Below are 23,303 nucleotides of genomic sequence, written 5' to 3' on the forward strand. Positions count from 1 at the left end.
GTTCAGATGGTCATTGAAAAACTAAACATTTGGGCTGCTGGAAACTAACACAGCAAAAGTTTTTGAGTTGCAAACCGCAGAAATATCACAGAAAAATGTAAAAACCAAAACAACCCTCACTCCCCAGACAGCTGTTTGTTTTTGTTGAATTTTTAGTGTGGTGTATGTGTGTGTGGGGAGGAGCAAGGGGAGAATAGTTCCAAATAGTAAACAGACCAGTTTTAAGTGCCAACCCAAGGGGTTCAAATAATCCACAGTTATTTCCTAGTTTAAATTTAGGGAATGCTGCTGCTGCTGCTATCTTGGATGCAACACTCTGTTAACTGTCAGTGAATGAACCTTGACTTCTTAATGGCAAGCTCCATCAGCAAAAGAACACGGATTGTTGTTTTGATCTCAGATGTTGCCTGCCAAGATGCCAAAAAAAAAAAAAAATCTGAGACAAGAAGAAAAATCATCTCCTGACTCATAAAGGGGAGCCAGCAAGTAAGGAGTCTGATCAAGAGAGAATGATTTTGGAATAGAGTGAAACTAAATTGTAGGGGACTGTCTTTTTGTTCTCCAGTTTGTGCTGGCCTTAGAACAAGTGGGTGGCGGTGTGCAGTAGCTAGGGCTGGTAGACACTACTGCAATAAAACATAGAAAAAATATGAAAAAGGAGTTGGGGAGGGGTAACCTTATTAGTCTGTTATAGCAAAAACCATGAGGAGTCCTGTGAAACCTTAAAGACTGTCAAATTTATTTGGGCATCAGCTTTCGTGGGTAAAATCCACTTCGTCATATGCATCTGACAAAGTAGGTTCCAGCCCACACACACTAATGCCCAAAAAAATGTGTTGGTTTTAAGGTGCCACAGGACTTGTCATTATTTTTGCTGAGAGAGACTAACATGGCTACTCTTCTGAAACTTGTAAATAAATAATGATATTGGCTAGAGGATGCCCCAAAGTGAAATGCTGGCCCCAAGAACACCTGAACTTTAGAGATGGTCAGATCTAATTGGTTTTTTGCCATATGTCCCATCTCTACAGTCCAGGGATGTCCATGCCCTGTTCTGTGGAAGAGTTTAGATCTCTAGCCAGCTTTTCTGTCCGAGGTCAATCTTTAGCCATCAGTCTTATTCACAGTTTGACTCTCTGGCATCTCTTGACTCTGATGTGCTGATGTTTTAGAGCCTGAATGAATTAAATTTCCAGTTGAACATGGAACAAGCAGACTGAAATCAGCCTTCATCATCTGCATGGTTACCAATGGAATGCCAGGAGCCTATCTGCCTCACATGCCTCTCACACATCCCTCTCCATTGTTTTTGAACTGTGCATCAAAATCAGTAGCTTAATGGAGAAGAAAACTAGCTGGGATGGGTTCCTTCCTCTTCTGGATTTCATACCTTGCTCCCCGAAAACTGAAGCCAAATGAAATTATCTGGCTTTGTTTCTTAGCACTGATTTAAACACACTGTGCTCTCTCGATTCATTGCGGTTCAAGTCCTTGGACTTTCACTTCAGCCTTGAGGGTTAAACCCAAAACTATGTGAGATTCACTCACTGCCCCTAGGTTTCTCTAATTCTGTCTCAAAACTATGATGCTAGCATGACTTTGATACAAAAGAATGGCATCATCTTATTTATTTCAGACACAGCAGGATCTTAGTCCAGATTTACTTTGAAATGCCTGTCTAGGTTCATGAGATTTCAGGTGATCTACAGCTTAGCTCTCAGTTCATAACAGAGCCTGAAATTTAGGGGAGTTCAAGGACAAGGGACATTTTGTGAATAGCTAAATCTCGCTGTGAATAAGTTCCATGCAGGGGAGTAAAGACAGAAAATGAGTGTGGGAAATGATTGTCTCATGAGCAGTGTGGTAGGTAAGGTGCAAAGAGTACTTGGATGGGAATTCTCATCTTCTAGCTCCACCGAGTTCTTTTAATTTGTGCAAACACCTGTTTTATCTGCCTTGGCATCAGACAGACACTGCCGGCACGCCTACGTGGTGTCAAAAGTTTAAACATGCGAGTCATTCCAAAACACTGGTTGTTCTCTCGCACGCCAAACACATGTTCATTTTAATTCCACTTGGTAAGCTTTACATCAACAAAGGTAGGAACGTGACAGGTTTTTTTTATTAGGTTAGAAAGGACAGCTGTCAATCCTAGAAATGCGAGACCATCATAATTGCATAAAGCAGAGACTGACTTCTTGGCAAACATAGGAAACAAAGCTATGTTATTGATTTTCATGATTTAATTCATTAGTTTTCATCTTTGGACTAGACCGAAAGAATTTCAGTGGGCTTCCTTAATAAATCTTAGTAGAGCTTTTTAGTATTATTCAAGCACTAATAATGTGAAAACTTTACTTACATAAGTAAATTGCCTTCAGTGGTGTCATTCATGTAACGCACCTTTTTTGAATCTCTGCTAGGTGGGGGCCTTATTTGTTTACTTCTAGTGTGGTAGCGCCTGCCAACCTCCATGCAGGGACTGGAGACCCAGTTTACTAAACACCGTAAACACGAAGAACAAAAGCTCTAGTCCCCTGCCCTGCACCAACATGGTTGTGATTTGACTTGATTTTATCACTTCAAATTGAACTGGTTTCGTCGCAAGTGACTTTGTATGAATTTGGGGTGCATTGTAAAGCACAAAGCACACTCAGGCTTTGATGTTAACACACAAATGTACATGGTGGAGCCATTGCACTGTATGATATGTTTTAGTGAATTTTTCAAGAGTCTGGCTTACTCATAACTTGGAAGAGTCTCAAGGTAATGGTTATGATTAGAGATGAGTGTGAACCACAGAGTTTGGGCTTCAGTTGCATCACGACCAAAGTTTAAGGGTGTTGGGATCCAGGGCATTGGCTCTGTCTTGTTTAAAGGAATGGCATGAGCTGTAGCTATTAATTAGCAGTGCTACATTAGACTTCTTTTTTTTTTAAAAAAAAAAAAGTTTTTTTAATTTATATTGCACCTGTTTAAAAAAAAAAAGAAAAACAAACAGGTTAAATTAACACTGAATTGTAAATTTAATGCATCTCCAGATGCCTACAGAGTGTTGGGATTTTTTCAGGGGGAGGTTTTTTGTTTCTTGTTTTTTAAGAATAGTTCTTTAGTTTTGAAAGTAACACCAGATGGTTTGTGATCTCATCAACTGTTTGAAATGTGCTTTGTGGCTGAGCAGGAGCTTCAAAGACACAATGAAAATCACTTAACTTATGGCCTTTTTGACCAATACTGGAGTCAGTGGTATACTGTTGAGAAAAACCATCTATTCAAAAGTGAACTGGTTTGTGATTATTTTATCTTAATGTTTTTTTCACACACACACCCTTTTCTTTCATACAATCAAATGGCTAGAGAAAGTAATGGAAATCAGGACTCCTGGGTTCTGTTTCTTAACTCTTCCCTTGACTTGGTATTCTCACTTACTCAAGATCAAAACACTAGTAGGTTCTTTTATTCATATGCAAATTAGGTGTAATAATCTTTCCTGGTGATGTTGTGAGATTTAATCATTGCTTGTACAGTGCTTGGCAATACTTGGCTGAGGCTTTTGAGGTGAGACTTGGACTATTTACAACACCAGAATTCTGCAAAGAGAATGTCATCTGATTGGAGGAGATGCTCAGACTGTGTGTCAGGGTTGGGTGGGGATGGGGACTTTCGGAGTTAGACTGAGGGCCTTCAGAGTGAAAAAGATAAACCACTACAGTTTATGCAGAAGAGGCAAGGCTCTGTAACTGTGGTGGTAACAGATTCACATCTTCTGTGGACTGTAACACGGACTCACCAGAGAGTTGTGGCAAAGTAGTTGAAACTTTGTCATAAACTACAACCCCAGCTATTTTTATAACAACAGTGATGCACTCTATGATGGTCATTTATATCGCTTACTCTCCTTAAGTATTTGAATTCACTTGCTGTATGTGCTAAAACTTGTGCAGTCTTTAGGTTTGGGTAACATTTTGCCCAGAATACAGTGTCTGGCAAAATATTGGCCTCACGTATTTTATAGCGCACTCAACTCATTGCTATATTTATTAATGAATATATTTATCATCAATGGAGCTCGGCCAGTTTACACTTGCTGAGAATCTGGCCTTGTTTTTTAATATTGGCAATTAGCATTCACCTGTACTGGAAATCTGAGCGTAACACCATTGTATCCATCATCACAATATTCTCAGAGGGCAATTCCCCCAAGAACAGCACAAAAAACATGATGCACTCCACTCCATTTAATGAGGACTTCTCCCAGGGAACTCAATTGAAGTCCAATGATACTTAATGGTAATGACCGCTGTGTAATGGGGGACCATAATTCTGTTGAGTTGCGATGAGACACGTCAGCTAAAAGGCTTCATCTGTGATGTTGCACTAAAGCAATGGCCCCCTGTTGTCTGAGAATACTCTGTCCTGCAGGGATGCCCTGATGGTGCTGTGGGATATGCTCAGTTGTGGTTCGAGAAGTAGATGGGCAGGAAAGTATTAGCTATAACCACAGACTTGCTTGGAACTATTTGTAGAGACAAAAGAGAGAAGAGCCAGTGTCTACTCGCTGCGTGCGTGAGAAACCGTGACGTACACCCTAACGAGCTTTCGCCTTCTCGGTGGCCCAGAGGAGCCAGAGAGCAGGGAAAACCCCCAGGGTATAGCCCTAGGGACAGTCCTTCCTGATCCCAAATTGGCTCAGCTCATCCTTGAGCATATGAGAAAACCTCACCTTGTCTGAGAATTAATCGACAAATTCTAATTTACTACAACCCCTGGGCATGCCAGGGCCCTTGAAATGTGGTCTGTGCAGCTCGTCCTCTGTGCCTTCATTGTAGGACCCGGGTCTGAATGTGGAACGCCCACTCCTGCTGTTTGGTGCAAAGGGAAGTTGCTGGCATTTTTTTAATTACTGTTAATCCCATCCCTAATTCAACTATACAGAAAACACAGTACGATAAGAATTTTGTTAGTCTTTAAAGTGCTGCTTGACTTCTTTTTTGTTTTGATAGTATATGGACTAGCCTGGCTTTCTCTCTGTTACTCTGATAAGGATGTAATCCTGAAGTCCCCATCTAATCAAAACTCCCATTGGCCTCAGTGGGAATCTTACCTAAGTGAAGATGGCAGTTTGAGGCCATAGATGTCTCGTCCATGGTGTACCTTCAACCCAGATGGAAAACAATAATAATACTAATAAAAATCCACACAGTAGTCATTCTTCTGGAAAAACAAAAACTCACATGGTACCATGACTGCACCATTAGAAGGGTTTTGTTTTGTTAGAACACAGGCTAACACAGCCACCCCTCTGTTGTTGTTAAAAGGGAAAGTGCACCAGGAATTTAATATTGTTTCCAAACGTCAAGTGGCACAAAGTATTTGTTCCTCACTTGGAACGGTCACAGGAATTGCTGATGTAGAAACCCTTTCCACAGTGATAAGATTTGTTGCAGGCGTGTAAATGTAGGTGTGCTCTGTGTGTGTGTGTGTGTGTGTGCATATGAAAATGTGTCTCTAGGGATACAAAAGCAATATATATTGTACTTAAACAACACTACGTGCATTTATATGGATGTATAAAATTTGGAGTGGAGCAAGTGTGTGTGTTGGGGTGGGGAGACAGATGTATTGTGCATATGAAGGAGAGATCACTACATATCTATGGTACTTTTTTCATCTGCAGACCTTAAAGCACTTTTCAAGATTAGCTAGTTTTCCCCACAACACATATTCTTGATAGGTGAGAAATCCTCCTTTCTTGCCAGCCCTGGGTACATTGAAATATACACCCTGCTGACAAGAGGAATCAGCAAGGACCCTCCGTTGCCAATGTCCAGCTGCTAGTGTCCAAGGTCCAAATCTTCCAACTGATAATCAAAGCTGTTTAGACAGATCTTTGCTATCAGAAGGGGGATGGCAGAAGAGGTGGCCTACTGCTCAGTTAGCTAGGTAAAGATCTGTAAATAACAACCAGCATTTTGAATTGTGTTGGCAAGCACAGAGGAGGCCAGTGCAGCATGCAGAGCCCAGGTTTAATGTGTCAGACCTGGATAGCATGTCTATTCTGTGCAGTAGCTGAACCCTCCACTTGGTCTTCAAGCAGTGTGCATTCCAGGACTCCAGCTGGGAAACGAGACTAGCACAGCGCGGTAGTGAATGCAGGTTTCGAATGTTGGAAGGAATACCTAACTAATATCTGAGACCAGTAAAGAGGAACCCTCCAGACGAGCAAAGAAAATCTTAACAACTACTGAAAATCCCACTTACAAGGCCACACATAGCTCTCCATTGTTCTTCCTGAAGCCTAGCTTCAGCTCTGCAGAACATCTCACGGTCTGTGAATGTGTTGCCTGTTCCTTTTTTATTCTCAGTGCTTGGGTCACTGCAGTCCCCATTTTTGTCTAAAAGTACAGTTTGGGGAACTGGATGGCTCAAAGAACAGGAATGCAGAATGTTTTGTTTCTATGTAACCAGTCAAAAGTAAACCCAGGTTAGCCCTAGGGAATGCCTGGGAAAATAATGCCTAGGGAAATAATGTGTCATACTCAGTGGCTCTGTCTACACTAGTGGGTTTTGTCGACAAAACCCACAGAGCTTCTGGATTTGCAAGGTGGTCTGTTGACAGTAAATCGACAGAAAGCAGCACTTTTGTCAACAGTCATATGTCGTTCCCCACTGAGGCATAATGCCTCTGTTGACGGAGATCTGGACATTCCAGGGGGCCCTCTGTCGACAGAGGGGGCTTCCAGGACGCCAGACAGATCTGTCTGCTATGCTTCCAGTTGGCTGTTTTGTCGAGAGAGTGGCCGGCAGGCTAACCACTTTCTATTGACAGAGCAAATTGCTCTTGCGATTCACTTGTCAGTTTGCATGCGATCTGTCTACGGAAGTTCTGTTGGAAGATACCTTCCAACAAAAATTTCTGTTGACTCATTGCTGTAATCTAGATATAGCCAGTGTGATTCCCATAAGCAAGAGTCTGTTAAAGCTACAGGCTGCGTCTACACTAGCACCTTCTTTTAGAAAGGGACATGGTAATGAGCAAGGTCAGAAGATGCTAATGAGGCGCTGCCATGAATATGCAGTGCCTCATTAGGATAACGGCGACTGCAGCAATTCGAAAGTGCCACTTGCGAATTGCGCGCTGCCTGTATAGAGGGGGGTCCTTTCGAGAGGACCCCCCACTCTTCGAAAGCCCCTATTCCTATTTGGTTTTAGGAATAAGGAGCTTTCGAAAACTGGGGTGTCCTTTCGAAAGGACCCTGTCTTCAGAGGCGGCGTATGATTTGAAAGCAGCACTTTCGAATTGCCGCAGCTGCCATTATGCTAATGAGGTGCTGCATATTCATGGCAGCACCTCATTAGCATCTTTCAACCTCGCTCATTACCATGCCCCTTTTGAAAAGAAGGGGCTAGTGTAGACATAGCCACAATGTTTGGCACCAATTGGTCATTCAGTGGAGCCATTATAAATTGAATGCTCACAGTGACCAAATCTCACCCGTAGAGGTGGTCTTATCAGGAATCAGACACATAGGCACAGGACTCATGGAGGTAACTTGTCTTTGCTGTGGATAAATTTGAGAACTTAAATCTCCAGGGAAGTCTGGGCAGCACCTTTCACCAGCCCTCAGTGCACATAAAGCAAACAAAACTTGCCATGTTTTACGATCTTGGGAGAACAAGTGGTATTGATGGATATGCATTCAGAAGGGCATCGGCAAAAACGCCTATAAATGGTTAACAAGGTAATGGTAAGAAATGTTGACCTTGATTTGTTTAGCTAAGATGTAAAGATTTTTGAAGGTCAAAGGTGTCCTTGTGTAGTGTTTTGGAGTCTAACTGTGTCTGACCCTCTAACATTAAGCTGCTGTGGCCTGTAGTTTGAAGAGTGAAGCAAACCAGGGGGAAAGAGAGAAGGGGGAGAGAACAGGAAATGGAGTGAGGTGTTTCAGGAAGTTGTCAGGAGCTGACTGATTGATTCCAGATGGAAAGGGTCACCCTTCATGACCCAGGAAATACTCACTGGGGGAAAGCAGTTGTTGGCTTGTGAAAAGGGAGGGCCTGGGAGTTAGAGGCTATGGTGGAATGCACGTTCTGCTTCCTTTTATTCTCAAAACATTGAGTTTTAATCTTCAGCATAAAACAATTTGATTGTCCTTACTCAGCAAGGAGGGTGGGGGTGGTGAGTGGAGCTCTGTCTGGTGTTCCAGTAACTTTACCTCCATAATCTGAAACACCCTTGCTCTATAACACAGTTATAAAAGTGAACCAGAAGAATCATAGTGAAGAAGACTTAAGCTCTTTTTTGCGGAATTGCAGTAATGCCAAGAGAGAAGCCCAAGCCGAAACCAAGCTTCAAACTCTGAGACTTGGGCCCATCCTGAGGGTGGCTTTATTTATTTACTCCAGGCTCCAGCCCATGAGGAGGCAATCTCTTTGCCCCCCAGTGGTGAGCCTGAGAGGTGACAAAACAAAGTCACACATGTGAGGAGTCTTACAGGAATGTCAGTCATCTCTGCCCACCATAGAATTTGAGGGGGCTCAAGACTGTGACTTCTCTCTGGAAGTTATCACTTGTGTTTCAGGGGTCAGTAGTACATTGTAAATGTAATGCAGTGACGTGTATGCTCTGACTTTTTTGGGTGTAATGCAAGTGCACACCTGTGATGTGCATGATTAAATTTAGGTATATTAGTATATTTGTACATATATTTGTTTTAGTATAGTATCAATAATGTCTGTGTGTGTGTGTGCGCGTGTGCGCACGCACATATGAATCATTCTGTGTGAATACATAACATTGTGTGTGTGTGTGTGTATTTGTACATTATATATAATATGTGTGTGTTTGCATGTGTGTATCTATATGGGGTATGCTTTTGATTTACATTTGGTTGCAATTTAAAATCTTGTCGTAAATATTTCAGACACTGGAATGATTCAGGTCTATTCCCCCGTTGCCTTAGTGTGGTCTGTGCTGGCCAGTGAAAGATTAAAATTTATTTCCATTGTTTAATGGAAAATAATGAAGTGCATCTGACTGGGTTCAGCTATGTCATGCGGGAAATGTTCACTTTGGAACGGAGTCTCACTCCACCCCAATGTGCAATGATGAAATCAGTTGGCACGCACAAAAGCAACACATTTTGTGACAGGAATGCATGAGAAGTACAAATGTACAGTATGACAAGAGCCTTTTGGAATGAATTAACCTAGTTGTAAAAAGGAGCGAGCGAGCGAGTGAGCATTCTATAAACCAGCAAAATTCTACAGGAAGGCAGGGTTTCCCTGCTGTGTGCTGAATACAGTTTATCAACAATTAAAGCCTGCAGTTCTCTGACTTAAAGCATGACAATTACGTCTTTGAAAAGTCATACACACACTCAGGGCCAGATCCTTAACATAAAGCTGCAAGTGAAGATGATTCTGTTGAAGCCAGGGTAGTCCAGCTAAGGCTCTGGACTTCAAATTTTTAATGAGATGCATGTTCTTCAAACTTATTAAAATGAAGGATTTCAATTTTTTTTAAATATATGTTGCTAAAAGACACATGTCTCTGGGTTTAATAGATTTCTAGCTTAGGACATTTTGTTTTAAAGAGAGATCTCAATGAGGCTCTCTCACTAATACAATTACTTCCTCTGGGAGTTTATTTGTGTCCTATTAGAACCCAGCAAGATTGGACAAAAAGGGCAAAGTTTTCAAAATCAGTGATTTTTGACAGCCACGGTTTTTGTGTACCCAATCTCAGACACCTTACCAGCGCCTGAACTGCAGAAAGTACTGAGTGCCTATTGACTGAAAATCAGGCCCTCCTACCCATTGCAGTTAATGAAAGTTTCTGCTTAGCTCAGTGGATAGAGAGCTAGGTTTTAGGAGCAGATGGCTGTAGGTTTGATTTCCTATGATGCACGTCTGTGCGTATAGCAGATGGTTGTGCTTCTATATGTACATAGCAGAGGGCACATTATTCTGGTGCACTGCAGTCTGCCCTCATTGTATGTACAGACCTCTATGGGACACTGCATCGCACAAAACTAAACCTAAGACTCTCTCTACTCAGTGGTTCATTATGTCATGTACATTGAAAACAGCAGATGGCCCTTTGGATGCCACATGAAATGGAATGAAGGCACAGGATAGAAGCTGAGAACACTCCCCCAGCAGTGGGAAATAAACAATTCTATTTTACAAATAGAACATGATTTTAATACAGAATAATAATAAATACATCAACAGCTGAATACTGAAACAAATAATTTACCTGCCTTTTCCCCTAGGTTGTGTTATCAACAACAGTGAATGTTGATGGACATGTACTGGCAGTGTCTGACAACATGTTTGTTCACAACAACTCTAAGCATGGACGGAGAGCAAGGAGACTTGACCCTTCAGAAGGTAGGGAACTTTGTCTGGAATATGGCATGACAGTGAAAACAAACACATGCTCTGTACTTCAGTTTGTTGGTGGGCGTGGTGGGAGTGGCAGAACCTCGGGGCTCTACAGAGGGAAGGGGAACCCAAAAGCCTCTATAATATGCAGAGTCTGATCCTTCTATCTCTAAGAGATTGACTCCACACATCTACTAATGAGTTAGTTTGTACAGTGCTGTGAAGATGAAAAGCCTCTGTAAAAACGTTAACAATTAGCTAAGACTTTCAGATTTATTGCTCAGCTGGCCTAGATGTGGTTTCAGGCAAATTAAGCAACATGACATCTTACTTAAACAGAAACATTACAGTGCAAGATGTGTATGAAATAGCGTCAGTGGTTCCCTTAAACAAACTGTGTGCAAAGTATAACAATGCGCAGAAGGAAACTGACACTAATTGATTTTAGTTTGTTTGGCTAAGCAGAAATTGCTGTCATCTATAGACGAGTTCTTGGGGTATATTAAAGCAATTACCAATACCTGTATCTGTTCAGCTTCAAAGTGGATAAACCCCTCCTTGCTCTGTGCCTGCCCCTTTCAAAAACTCCACTTCTTCAATACAGCACCACTTAAACTAATGTAAAAATCCTATCAGTGTCTCTCCCTCTTCTCCAATCTCCCTGCAGCCTGTGAAAGTGAGAAGCATTTGTGATGGTAGTAGAAGAGACAAGCAAGGCTATTATTTCATTACAGTGTTTTGTTGCCCCCTTTTAAAATGTGCCCTGTATCAACCTCAAGGAGAATTAATGAACTGGAAGAAAATGATTGAATCAGTAAAGAATTCGGAGTGGTGTTAATTCCCCCCCAGCGGGCAGTGAAATGGTAGAAGGAAAATCCCAGGATTCCAAGCCTAGGAAGCCATCCAGTTTTTCCTTGACTGATTGGATGTGATTGACTGGCTGTTCAAAGGAGTCTCATGTTTTTGGAGCCCTGCCAAAGTTCCCTTCCACCTCTGACCCTGTCAACATTGGGAATGGAGTGATGGATTGACTTTGGTTATGGCCTGGAAACCATATTGGGTTCCTGATGGGATGTATAGTCCAGAGGCGTTGAACATATGGAAAGGAGCAGAAAAAAATCTATTCCATAAAGTCATAAAAATTATTAGAAATTGTCTCCTGGCAGAAACTGGAGAAAACACAAGATATTTCCCTATCTCTATCCCATTGATAAACACAGTAAATTGTAACACATCCCTCCTACAGCCTGCTATTTTCGCCCTTCTGTTGTGAGTGTATGCTAATGAGTGTTTTTGAAACAGCCTTTGCACAATCACTTATGCTTTTCAGTTTTACACCCCTTACAGTTGGCCTATTAGGCTTTAATGACACAGTGTTAAGTGCCACTGATGAATAGGTGAGTAATTGATTTTAGAAAGACAGAGAACAAAATTATTTTATTTTACGTGTGGCTCCTTGGACTGGTAAGCCGCCTTCATGGGTGAATAAATGGAGGGTACGTGTTTTAGTTGTGGCAGCAATGAGATACGAAGCAGCAATGCAGCTGCAGTAATACAACCTCCCCCTCGACTGGACAGGCAAAGCTATAATCAGCACCAGTGCAATTTGTTTGCACAAATAATAAGTGTTGCTTAGCCGTTCCAAGGGTTTAATTGGACTCTGACCTACACAACAATCTAGGCTCCAAAACCAGTTGCAAGAAAACTAACCTACCCCTCTGTTATCCCTTTTTTGTTTAGCCACACCATGCATCAAAGCTATTAGCCCAAGTGAAGGCTGGACTACAGGAGGAGCAATGGTGATTATCATAGGAGACAATTTCTTCGATGGCTTACAAGTTGTATTTGGGACCATGCTTGTATGGAGTGAGGTAAGCAAAAGTAACTTGCTGTTGCGTAGCGGAAAATAGATAGTGCTGGTGTAGAGAAGGCACAGGGGAACTGCTACTCACCCATTCTGATAATAATACAAGAACTAGGTAGGGGCTGGTCCATGAAACTGAAAGACATCTGGTGACTTTAAAACTGCCCAAACAAATGCTATTTCACCCCACACTTGGTTAGGCTGTGGAACACTTTGCCACCAGATACTGTTGCATCCATAAACTTTTAGCAGAGTGCAAAAAAGGACTTGCTGCTACTATGGAAGGATGTCCAGTGTCAGAAAAAGGAGTAAAAGAGGTTGCCGGCCACTGGAAAGGAAACAAACCTTCATGTTTCAGGGCATAAATCCAGAATTAACGAATGGGGCCCAGGCAGAAACTTCCCCTGTAGGCAATTTATCCTGTAAGTTGCCTGCAGCAGGATTTCTTGTGCCTGTTTCTGAAGCAGCTAGTGTGTCACGTGGTTGGCTAGCCAGTCAGGCAAGTCCTAGGAAGTAGTAAACAATTGCATTTGCTCAAGAAATACCTTCAGGGGCCAATGGGTGAAAGTCTGCCATCCTGTATCTGATACACTTCTCTCTCATTATTTCCCAGCTGATCACGCCTCACGCCATTCGTGTCCAGACCCCCCCTCGTCACATTCCCGGGGTAGTCGAAGTCACACTATCGTACAAATCCAAACAGTTCTGCAAAGGAGCCCCTGGCAGGTTTATTTACACTGGTAGGTGGATGGGATTTATTGGGGTGGTCTGGAACCTGAGTGTCTCTTACTCTCTGTGATATTGATTACTCTTTTTACAAATATTTGCCAACTGCCCCTTGAAAACTGTTCTGCTCTTTGGAGCATTTGGAATTTCAAGGAGATAGCATCATTATTGCATAGAGATTTTAAGGGAATATTGCTGCACATGTTGATATGTTTTGCAGACTAAAGCTCATGCTGATTATAGCTTGGCTCTCTGTCTAGGTATATTAAGTGTACGGTAAGTTGATAGCATGGCTCTGAATACCAGAAGATGTTTTATTTATAACAGTTTGCTTTACATTTATCTCTCACTGGGGGTGACCTCTTGTTTTCAGGATGCCTCCAAGGATAGCCATAATGCCTTATGTCTAAAGAAGCCAATGAGCTGAGTACAAAATAAATTTTGATGGCTTTTTTATTTCTGAATGGATATTATCAACTTGTTTAGTGCCCCATTCATCTCTGTCAGCAGGGGAGATTTTGTGTGTGTGTGTGTGCGTGTGTGCGTGCGCGTGCGTGCATTCATACTCTTGAATGCACACACGCACACACACAATCTGTAGCAATAGAAAGAAAAACCAAAGCAACTAAAGAAGAATTTTCATTTGTTGTCAGCATACCCATTAAGGTTTTACCTCCTCATGCATGTGGCTGGAAAGTGGAAGGATGTTTTAGAAGATTTTCTTTGAATGATAGCACTTTAGTAGTAACATTTTATTTAAGACGGCTGAGAATTTTATCAATTATTTTAGTTTTTTTTTTGAAGTTATTACTAATAAACATTTCTTGTATATCAAATTTTGGACAAAATTTCCAGCAAAATCATTCAATTCTCAACGCAGAGAAACCCCAGAAATTTTTCATTAATAATTTTTCTGAGTTTGACCACTTGCAGAGCCAGTCAACATAGTTCAATAGTGTAATGGGATCAGTTTCAATGAAATGTGGATGTTTTTATAAATGTGTGAAATATATGATTTTTAAAAAACAGTTACTTTCATTTTAACTTCTAATGTGCTTTTACAAGCTTTTGTGATTTATTATTTAAGTTGCTTTTTTTTTTTTATTTCTAAAATTGCAGCAGGTAGAGAAATCCTGTCTAGGAGCAGGACCCCATTGTGTTAGGGGTGCTGTGCAGACAAAAACCAAAACAATCCTTGGCTCAGTCAGTTTACATTCTAGGGTCCCTATCTAAAGCCCACTGAAGTTAATGGAAAGAATCTCAGTGACTTTGGAGTGGGGTTCAGATGATGAGGGCTTGATTCTGATCTTGCCCCCAGAATAGGCTCACTAAAATGTAAGGATTTGTGCTGGATTTATACCTGTGTTTGTGAGGTAAGAGTCTAGCCATAATTTCTTGTAAGCAAATTCCCATCAAAGAGACTACTTTGAGTTACCTATCTCTGTGCAAGGATAAATGTGAGCCTTCAGTAAATTGAGCACAACTTCTTTAACTAGCAGATAGCTAAATGAAAACCAAGTGACTGTGATCTCCAACTGACATGAAAACGTAATTGTATTGTACAGAAACTAGACTGAAAAAATCATAAGGGATCCAGTCCTAGCAGCCCTTATGCAAATAAGTTTTTTCATTGATTTTACTGACCAATGGGCTCCAAGACCAGGGCTGGTTTTGGTATGAAATTTACATGGGGCAGGTGTGTTAATTCATGAGCATATCATGAGTCAGAGACTGAAAATTTAAGTTCTTCTATGGTACTTCCTGCTCACTTAGGCCTTGCTCCGACAAAGAGAGAAAGGCCATGCGTACCAGAAAAATCCATTGAATTGGGCTGCTCATATGATTGTGCGTTTGCAGGATCAGGGCCTTAACGGTGGAGACATGCATGAAACAGACCCATGTGTTTCTGTTACGGGGAAATTACGTCCTTTTTGGTAGATCTGTGTTTTATGTGCTGGGCTTGTCTGTGCCATTTATAGAGGCGTGAAGTCAAACTGTAACACAGCTCTCTGACATGTTAATTAGTGTATTTACCAAAGAGGACATGAAGATGTACATGACAAATAGCAGAAGAGAGAGAGGATAATATAATCTGCCTATTTTGCTCTTGTTATCGGTGCAGAGATATCTGTTTAGATTCAGTGAGGAATGAGTGGGTGCTTGCTGCCATATGTTACAAAATAGCACATTAACAGAAGATGCAGAGGTACATACGCTGGTGTAAAATCAGACAACTTTTCAGTCTGTCTATCTAGGCTTGTAGTTCTCCCATCATCTTAGGCAAAATGATAAACACGGCCATTAAATATAGGTTCACCCGGTCTAATCAATTCCCCCAGCTCATTGCCGCTGATAATAGCAGCAAAAACAACTTCCAAGCTATGAAAATAACATGTTTATTTCTCTCTCTCCATGGCTGTGATATCAGGAGTCTGTTTTGATCATGCTATGAAGAAATGCAAAGGCTCTTTTTGTCTCCACAGAGCTTTGTGAACGTTATCTACTTCTTGAGTGCAGGATGGCAGCCAACGGGTACATGCAACAGTAGTGAGCATAGGGAAATTTAGCCAAACCCTGGGAAGCCTCTCTCATGGAGAGTAAAATAGATAGAAATTATTTAACTATTTCTTTGGTTTTCTTGATAAGGATTGTCTGTATCTGCTCAAATTTGTGTTGGGGGAGATGGGAGGAAATATTTGTCCACGAGAGACTTCTCTATTAAATCGCGGTCTACACTACGAAGAGGAAAACTCTGTCTTTATGTTCAACTCCCATCAAGCAGTATTCCTAAGAAACAAATAGGCTATAGCACCATCCCCAGAAGATTAAAAATCTGAGCCAAAAGTGCCAAACAGAATGTGATTCTGATCCTATTTGGGACTTTTAAGTTCTACCTAATAATAATAATAATAATAATAATGGGGAGATCTACATCTACTTCACTCTTTAAAGTGGCCTCTCCATTTCCATGAGAACTGGGTATCTAAATGTTTTTAAAAATCTGTGGGTTGATGTTTATAGAGGACTGTGTGATCCTCAGGTCAAAGGTGTTAAGTGTCATGTGTCATTAGAACCACAGAATAATTGGCTAAAAGCAGATCATCAGCTTAATTAGACACTGCTCAGTCCTGCCACAAGTGCAGAGAACTAGATGAGAAGACCTCTTGAGGTCCCTTCCAGGCCTGTGATTCTATAGTGAGGATGATTTATATTTTCATGTTACACACCAACCTAGAGACCCCACTGAACTCAGGGTTTCATTGTGCCAAGCTTTGTGCACAGACATGGTAAGAGATGGGCTGTACCCTGAAGAATTGGCAATTGAAACATCTGGGAAATTTTACTCCAATTTTACAGCTGCGAAATTGGAATGTAGGGAGATTAAGCAATTTGCCCAGGGTCACTCAGGGAGTCTGTGGCAAGTCTGGAACTTGAACCCAGGTGTCCTGAGACCCTGCCCAAAGTTTTAACCACATCACCATCCAGCTCTAGTATAAAAAGGCAGAGACAGAAAAATTATTTTACAGTACATGATTCCTCCTGATTAGGGTAAAGCTTTCAATATTTAATGTACAGTGAAACAGTAATGTCACATTAAGCCTGATGAAGTTTTAGTTTTTTAATAAAACAGCAGCACTGACAAGTTGGAGGAGAGAGTGATATGAACAGTTAAGTGTAAGAATCAGAGAGAAATCGCGAGGGTAAGTCTAAATGCAACAGTGGTGCTGTTAGAGGAGTGCATAACCGCCCTGTAATGTGTACTCACAACAGGCTACTAGGAGAGTGGAAATGCTGACAGACCCTCCATGGCTAGCACAGCACACTCTGAAGGGCTGTCACTCAGGGCCCTGCAATTAGCCATTGGACTCCTCTCAGCACCCACGTTTGATGTGTGGGCTTTACCATAAGGGTCCCTTTATGGAGAACTCCTGAGCATTTAATGGGATTTAGGCGTCTATGGAGAAGTCCTGGCAAAGCTACTGAAATTGGTAGCTGTTTTTATGGAGTTTCTCAAATTCCACAAGGCTGTTCTAAACCGTGGCTGTGTAATCGCATAACATTTTCTATTATAGATAAAGTGAGAGGGAGAAGTAAAAAAACGGGTCTCTGCTTTTAATTAATGACAACGTAAAATGTTGCCCTGGGGACAAAACGTGGATGTGTAATAGCTTGAAGCCTAAGAGGTGAAAGTGGTGAGTAACAATTACATACCCACAGGCCCACTGGTGGGGGCAGGGGGAGAAAGGGGGTAAGTCCCCCGGGGCCCAAAGTTTCCAGGGGGTATGGAGCTCTGGCCAGTGCCACTGATACTTCAGCAGTGGTGGAGGCTGGAGTGCTGGGCACCTTTGAAGTGATGTTGCAGCACCACTTGACAGGTCTGTGAAGAGCTTGTGGGGAGGGAGGGGAGATAGAAGGACAGCACCATGGTCCTGGCCGTGCCAAGGGCTGACTGCCCTAAGGCCCAGAGGAAGACATTTGTTCTTCTTGGCAAGTTGCCTGAGATTCTGCCTGTAACAAGATTCAAGCCCAAATCCTTGACTTTCATGGAGCACTGTTAATTTGCATCAGGTGTGGATCTGGCTCACTGTAAGCTCTGGAATCTTTGACTTGACCCCATCTCTGCTTGGAGTTTGATGGAGGGAAACTAACCTTGAAAACAGTGTTGCCGAGAGTCTTTGCCCGTAGCTTTTCACTGTGTTCAGAAATGGTCAATGGGGTGAATAGTCTGATCGATGCAATAAAAGCTCATATTGGACAAAAACCTGTCGGTAATAGTCCAGGTTTATTTGCTCGTGCCTCAGCGCAGGGGGCTGGGCTTTGGTGACTTATCGAGGTTCCTTCCAGCCCTACATTTCTATGAGCCATGGATACAGTGCGGTTCCAAGGGATTGCCTTGGTTTGGGAGATATGCCAGCTGCACGCTGTAGAAACACAGGTATGGGGGATTTTTTTTAAGGTTTGCAAATTGGAACTGAGAATGCCTTGGTCTCCTCCGCTGCGAAGCTGTACTTACAGGGATGGGGCTGGACACTAAATGTGGAAAGGGCATGTGGCTTGGTTAGGGGCAGTTGCTGTCCTGCCTCAGCCTGTGAACGGAGGGCACATGTCAGAAAGGGGCTTTGGAATAGCTGTGGGACCTTAGAGGGGAGTCATAAATTCAAGAGGCTGGGGGAAAAGGAAAACAGTCGTGCTCTTTTAAGCTCCACCCACGAGTCACCACTAACAGTAGATTGTGCAGAGATCAACAGATGCTTGATGGGCTCAGGTCACTCAGCTTGCCTGGGGGTGGGGTCGGAACACCCCTACTGGCTCTGCTGGGCTCCTAGTACTTGGTTTCCTTCAGTCAGACCTGGCCTAGTGTGCTTCTTGAGCTTGGTTCTCCTTTGTAGGAGTTTTTCAGCCACCCAGCTGGGCACTTCTAAATTCCTTGGACTGGCCTCTTCGTGACAGGAAGGGAGGGAAATAAGTGGTATCCAGCACCCCCTCTAGTTTTTTCCACCCATGTGCAGATTTTTTTCCATCCAGCTGTGGAATAATTGTGTGCACTGAGGCATGTGCAAAAGTGCACCACCCTTAGAACCAAAAACCTGCCCATGGGAGCTCTTTCCTGAGTGGCTGCACAAGTGCACAGCTCACAGGGAACACTGATGACGTCTCCTGAAACCATTCACTGGTGGAGTCAGACTGATTTGTCAGTCACAGTAGATTGTGCATGTCATCCTCCCTCTCCTATCCTAGTTACACAATTTGAGTGGGCCATGAAGTAACAATGCTGCTGTCCTTTGGCTATCATTGGGTATTTGAGCTGGCTTTCACTCAGAAGAGTTGGGCAAAGCTACTGTTTCAGATTCTGCAAATGCAGACAGCTGGCACCGCATCAGTTCCAGGAGTCCGAGCTCATGCTTTTGAGGCTACTTCAAACAACTGTTCAGTGAGAGACATAGGGTTTGACTGCCTGTGAAATTGTTCCTGATTATCTACAAATGTGGATACTCTTATTGCAAAATTAGAGTAATCCAAAATGGACTATGCTAAACTGAGACAAGTCACTTGTATTCTGGATTGCAAGTGTGCACAAGGTGGGCAACTGGAGAATAGCAATTCTGAGACATTTCCAAGTGTAGACAAGCCCTTACTTGTACTTGAAATGAAAGCTTATTCTAGAGCCGAAGAGGCAGCACAAGAGAGGTACTGGTACGATATACCAGCTGAATCCAGGCCCTTGCATAAAAGCATTACAGAGGGCTTCTGTGCATTTAGACCTAGCTGTGTTATTGACTGTAAATGTTCTGTTATCAAACCAGTTATATCAGAGTGATGTGAATAGCTTAGGAAACAATTTGCTTTGCTAACTAGCTTTAAACTCTTTCTTTACCCCATTACCTGATGTTAAAATACAACTTTTTTCTCTGTCCTGGAAAAGTCAATAGATGTTTAGAGTGTGAAACTTGGCTGAGGTGGTCTGCCAGAGTGGTTTACCACAACCACAGTGACCTGAAACAGGAAGATTTCCTAAGACCTACAGGCTGTGTCTACATGGCTGTGTCTACACTAGCCAAAAACTTCGAAATGGCCATGCAAGTGGCCATTTCGAAGTTTACTAATGAAGCACTGAAATACATATTCAGCGCCTCATTAGCATGCGGGCAGCCACGGCACTTCGAAGTAGGCGGGGTCCTTTCAAAAAGGAGCCCCATATGGACGAGCCGCGTCAATTTTGAAGTGCCGTGGCCGCCCGCATGCTAATGAGGCGCTGAATATGTATTTCAGTGCTTCATTAGTAAACTTCGAAATGGCCATTTTGAAGTCTTTGGCTAGTGTAGACATAGCCCATGTGACCCTTCCTTTCAAAAGGAGCATGTTAATGAGCAGGTTTGAAATATGCTAATAACGAACTGCAAGGAATATGCGGATCCTCATTAGCATAATGGCAGCTGCAGTGATTCAGAAGTGCGGCTTTTCGAATCACGCGTCACCCATGGAGATGGAACCTTCCAAAAGGACCCCCTGCCAGTTTTCAAAAGCTCTTCTTCCTATCTGGTGATAGGAAGGTATCTGGTGATAGGACGACGGGCTTTCGAAAACTGGGGGGGTCCTTTCAGAAGGTCCTGTCTCAATGGGCAGTGCACGATTCGAAAAGCCGCACATTCGAATCACTGTGGCCGCCATTATGCTAATGAGGTGCTGCATATTCATTGCAGTGCCATATTAGCATCTTTTGAACCCGCTCATTAACATGTCCCTTTCGAAAGTAAGGGGCATGTGTAGACATAGCCACAGTGAAAATGGTCAAAAGTGACTCATGGTTCTGGATGTTGTCATTTTTAGATACCCGGTTCGAGACACCAGAAAAGCTCAATGTTCTTCCTCGGAAAATCACAACCTCTTAAGTTTTCTCCCACCATGCACCCCCAAATACTAGTCAATTTTCAAAATCTTGGCCTATAATCTTTTGGTGTGAGTACTTCCATCCACCTATCCATCCAACCCACCTGCAGATCCCATAGTATTTTTATGGGTGGGGTGGCAACCTTGATGTCAAATTTCAACTAAGGAACTGAACCTAGATCTGTTCACACATCCTGCAGCCTTGTTTTGGTGTGTTTTCCTCAGAGGTGGTTGTGTTTCATTGGTGAGTAAAGTGAGTAAAATTGCTGAATTGTTCTTAGAACAGTCTTATATGGTCTAGGACAGCAGTTTGCCAACTGGGGGTCAGGACCCCCTTTGAATGGGGCTTCAACAGCTTTTTTAGACTTGCTAGGACCAGAAACCTAAGCCCTGGTGCTCAGGATCCAAGACAAAACCTGAGGGCTTCAGCTCTGGCTGGCAGGGCACAGGTTGTAGGCCCCATTGAGCTTCAGCTTTGGCCCTCCTGCCCAGATGGGTGAGGTTCAGGCTTTGCCTCCTCCCACTGGGGCAGTGTGGCTCAGGCAGAGTCATGCTTTGGTCGCCCTCTTGGGGTTGTGAAGTAATTTTTGTTGCCAGAAGGGGGTTGCAGAGCAATGAAGTTTGAGGAGCCCTGACGTAGGAACTTTCAGAGCATAATACATAGCTATACATATGCCAATAACTTGGAAAAATATCAATAATGGGTAGTGGTCTATTCTTTTCCTTGAGCAATACATTTGGATGTTCCTCATTAGACAAACATGTTTATATTTAAAACCCATATGCATTTTACATCTCTTTTGCTTAGTCCAAGATACATAACCTAAACTAGTAGATTTGTAAGCAAGACGAGAGATGGCATATAATGATGCATAGGTCCTCCAGAGAATTGTCATGAATTCTCAAGATTGGCAAAAAAAAAAAAATCCCCCTTTCTCAAATGGGATTTAGATTCTGTGGCAGTTGAAATGTGTATTATTAAACTCCTTAAGCAAACCTGAATGGTTCCCAGTGGAGAGCGAAGACATTCTAAGTATAGCCAAGACTAAATTCTCTGGTCTGGCTTTTCTCTACTCAATTCCCTCTTGATTAGCTCCTTTAATATTTAAACTTCATGCCATAATTATTTAATAAAAAGTAAATATACAATGGATCTCAGCGGGGAATCTGACCTTTTACCTTCATGGTGTTGGATCCAGATTTTCAGTGTCTTTGTGTCTGTCTTTGGTATAAGTAATATTCTGTGTCACTTGATGGTTTCATTCTTCTAGTGTGTGAATCTCTGATTCTGAAAGGTGCTGGGTACTTTTGGGAAAGAAATTCAGTGCTGGATAGGACAGGACCCCTTCAGTGGTGCTCTTGGCACCACTTCTTTCAGGTGACCGTTTTCATGGGTGCAAGTGGCACAAGATGATGGAAGAAGCTGCCACCGACTGGGGATTCTGCCAGATGCGTCCAGGACATGTTAATCACATTGCTCATTGAATGGTACCAGGAATTTTTAGCAAATTGCTCCTCACTTGCTTGAGTCAATTTCTCATTGAAATTTCATCTCCACCCACAAGTGGCTTCTTCAAAAGCTGGATTGTTAATTTTGTTAGTAAACTCTATGTCTGAGGACAGCCTGAGCACTCAGAGATTAAGAGAAGTCAGAGATGGTTTCCACTATAACTTTTAAATGTGGGCAACATAGCTGAATTTTGGATCATTGGGTTTGGAGCAAGTAGCATTTGGATAATGAAGACTACATAAAAGGTAAATTCCCCACACAAGAGAGATCTTCTCGTATGCTTCAATTTCCAAAGTAGCAAATAATTTTGTGGAGTTCATTTTTTAGCCTAAAGATGAGAGAGTGTCTTAATAGTTCTCCATTACATCTTAAAATTGTTCACCAAAGTCCTGGTTGGTACCATTTTTATGAGCAGATTTCTACAAGCAGTAAATATTTGAAGCTGGAGTGGTTTAAGTTGAGCTGTTCTGAATTTTGTGGCCACACATGATTGTGGGTGTTTTTTCCTGTTGTTGTTAGAAAGTGCCCACTCACTAAAATGGAAACTCATTGTTTGAAATTTTGATCTTATGCTTCAAATTTGTTTAAAAAAAGACTTTGTAATTGTCAAAAAAAATGTCCTGTTTTGACTTTTTTTTAAAAAAAGACCATGTTAGTCAAGTGTTTCATTTTGATGTCAAACTTTTTTAAAAATAACTATTTTAAAAACGTGCTTTTCAGTGATGAAAAAGACTGACCTCTGAAAATGTTTTGGCTTTCAAAAATGTTGATTTTTCAGGACAGGAAAATGCCTCAAAAATCTCAAAGCTCTCAGAAGATGAGAAAATTGGTTCACAAACCCCTCTAATTTCAAGTACACAAGTTGTATTTTTTTCTGTTCCCTGATTGTGATGAATTAGGTCTCATCCAATCAGGTTACCATTGTGAACACTCAGATGCTTTGTAGCTAGTTTGCAACTTCCACTTAACATTTTCTGTTTGTGTGAACAATCCTGCTTGAATGCATTTGCTAGAAAGTTTTCAGAAAATGAAAGGAATAAAAGTGTGAAGACATGAATTCACCTCTTTGGTGTATATTGGAATAAAATGTTTAGTCATGCTGTCTGCTCCCAGCACTAAGTTTTGGCCAAAAAGATATAATTTTAACTCTTTCTTACACTACTAATTAAAGTGACACTGCAGGATTGTTCTTAAGCACCATGTGGTTTCCTAGGTAAATAACAACAGAACTACTCCCCATCATCTTGATTCAATTAGCAGAGTGGACAGTTGAGAGGCAGGAGACCAAATCAATAGCATTCCTATGCCTCAGTTTCCCCCCATGGTAAAATGAGGACCATGGTTGAAAAAAAGATCCTTACGTGTAAGGTGCGCTAGTAATCTTGTTTTGTAATTTAAGACTTAATTACTATGGGGCTTCTTAAT

At 42.0% G+C, this 23,303-nt stretch overlaps 1 protein-coding gene across 1 annotated transcript in view; it reads left to right on the top strand.

The window, feature by feature from the left end:
- The window catches only part of EBF2 (EBF transcription factor 2), a 177,961-nt gene that overhangs the window by 127,533 nt on the left and 27,125 nt on the right, over positions 1 to 23,303 (top strand). Inside the window, exons 8-10 of the mRNA XM_074981653.1 lie at positions 10,278 to 10,395; positions 12,130 to 12,260; positions 12,867 to 12,993. Of these exons, the coding sequence (XP_074837754.1) occupies positions 10,278 to 10,395; positions 12,130 to 12,260; positions 12,867 to 12,993 (376 nt within the window). The remainder of the gene's footprint in view (positions 1 to 10,277; positions 10,396 to 12,129; positions 12,261 to 12,866; positions 12,994 to 23,303) is intronic.

This window comes from Carettochelys insculpta, chromosome 31 (genome assembly GCF_033958435.1).
Source record: "Carettochelys insculpta isolate YL-2023 chromosome 31, ASM3395843v1, whole genome shotgun sequence".
Classification (NCBI taxonomy): domain Eukaryota; kingdom Metazoa; phylum Chordata; order Testudines; family Carettochelyidae; genus Carettochelys; species Carettochelys insculpta.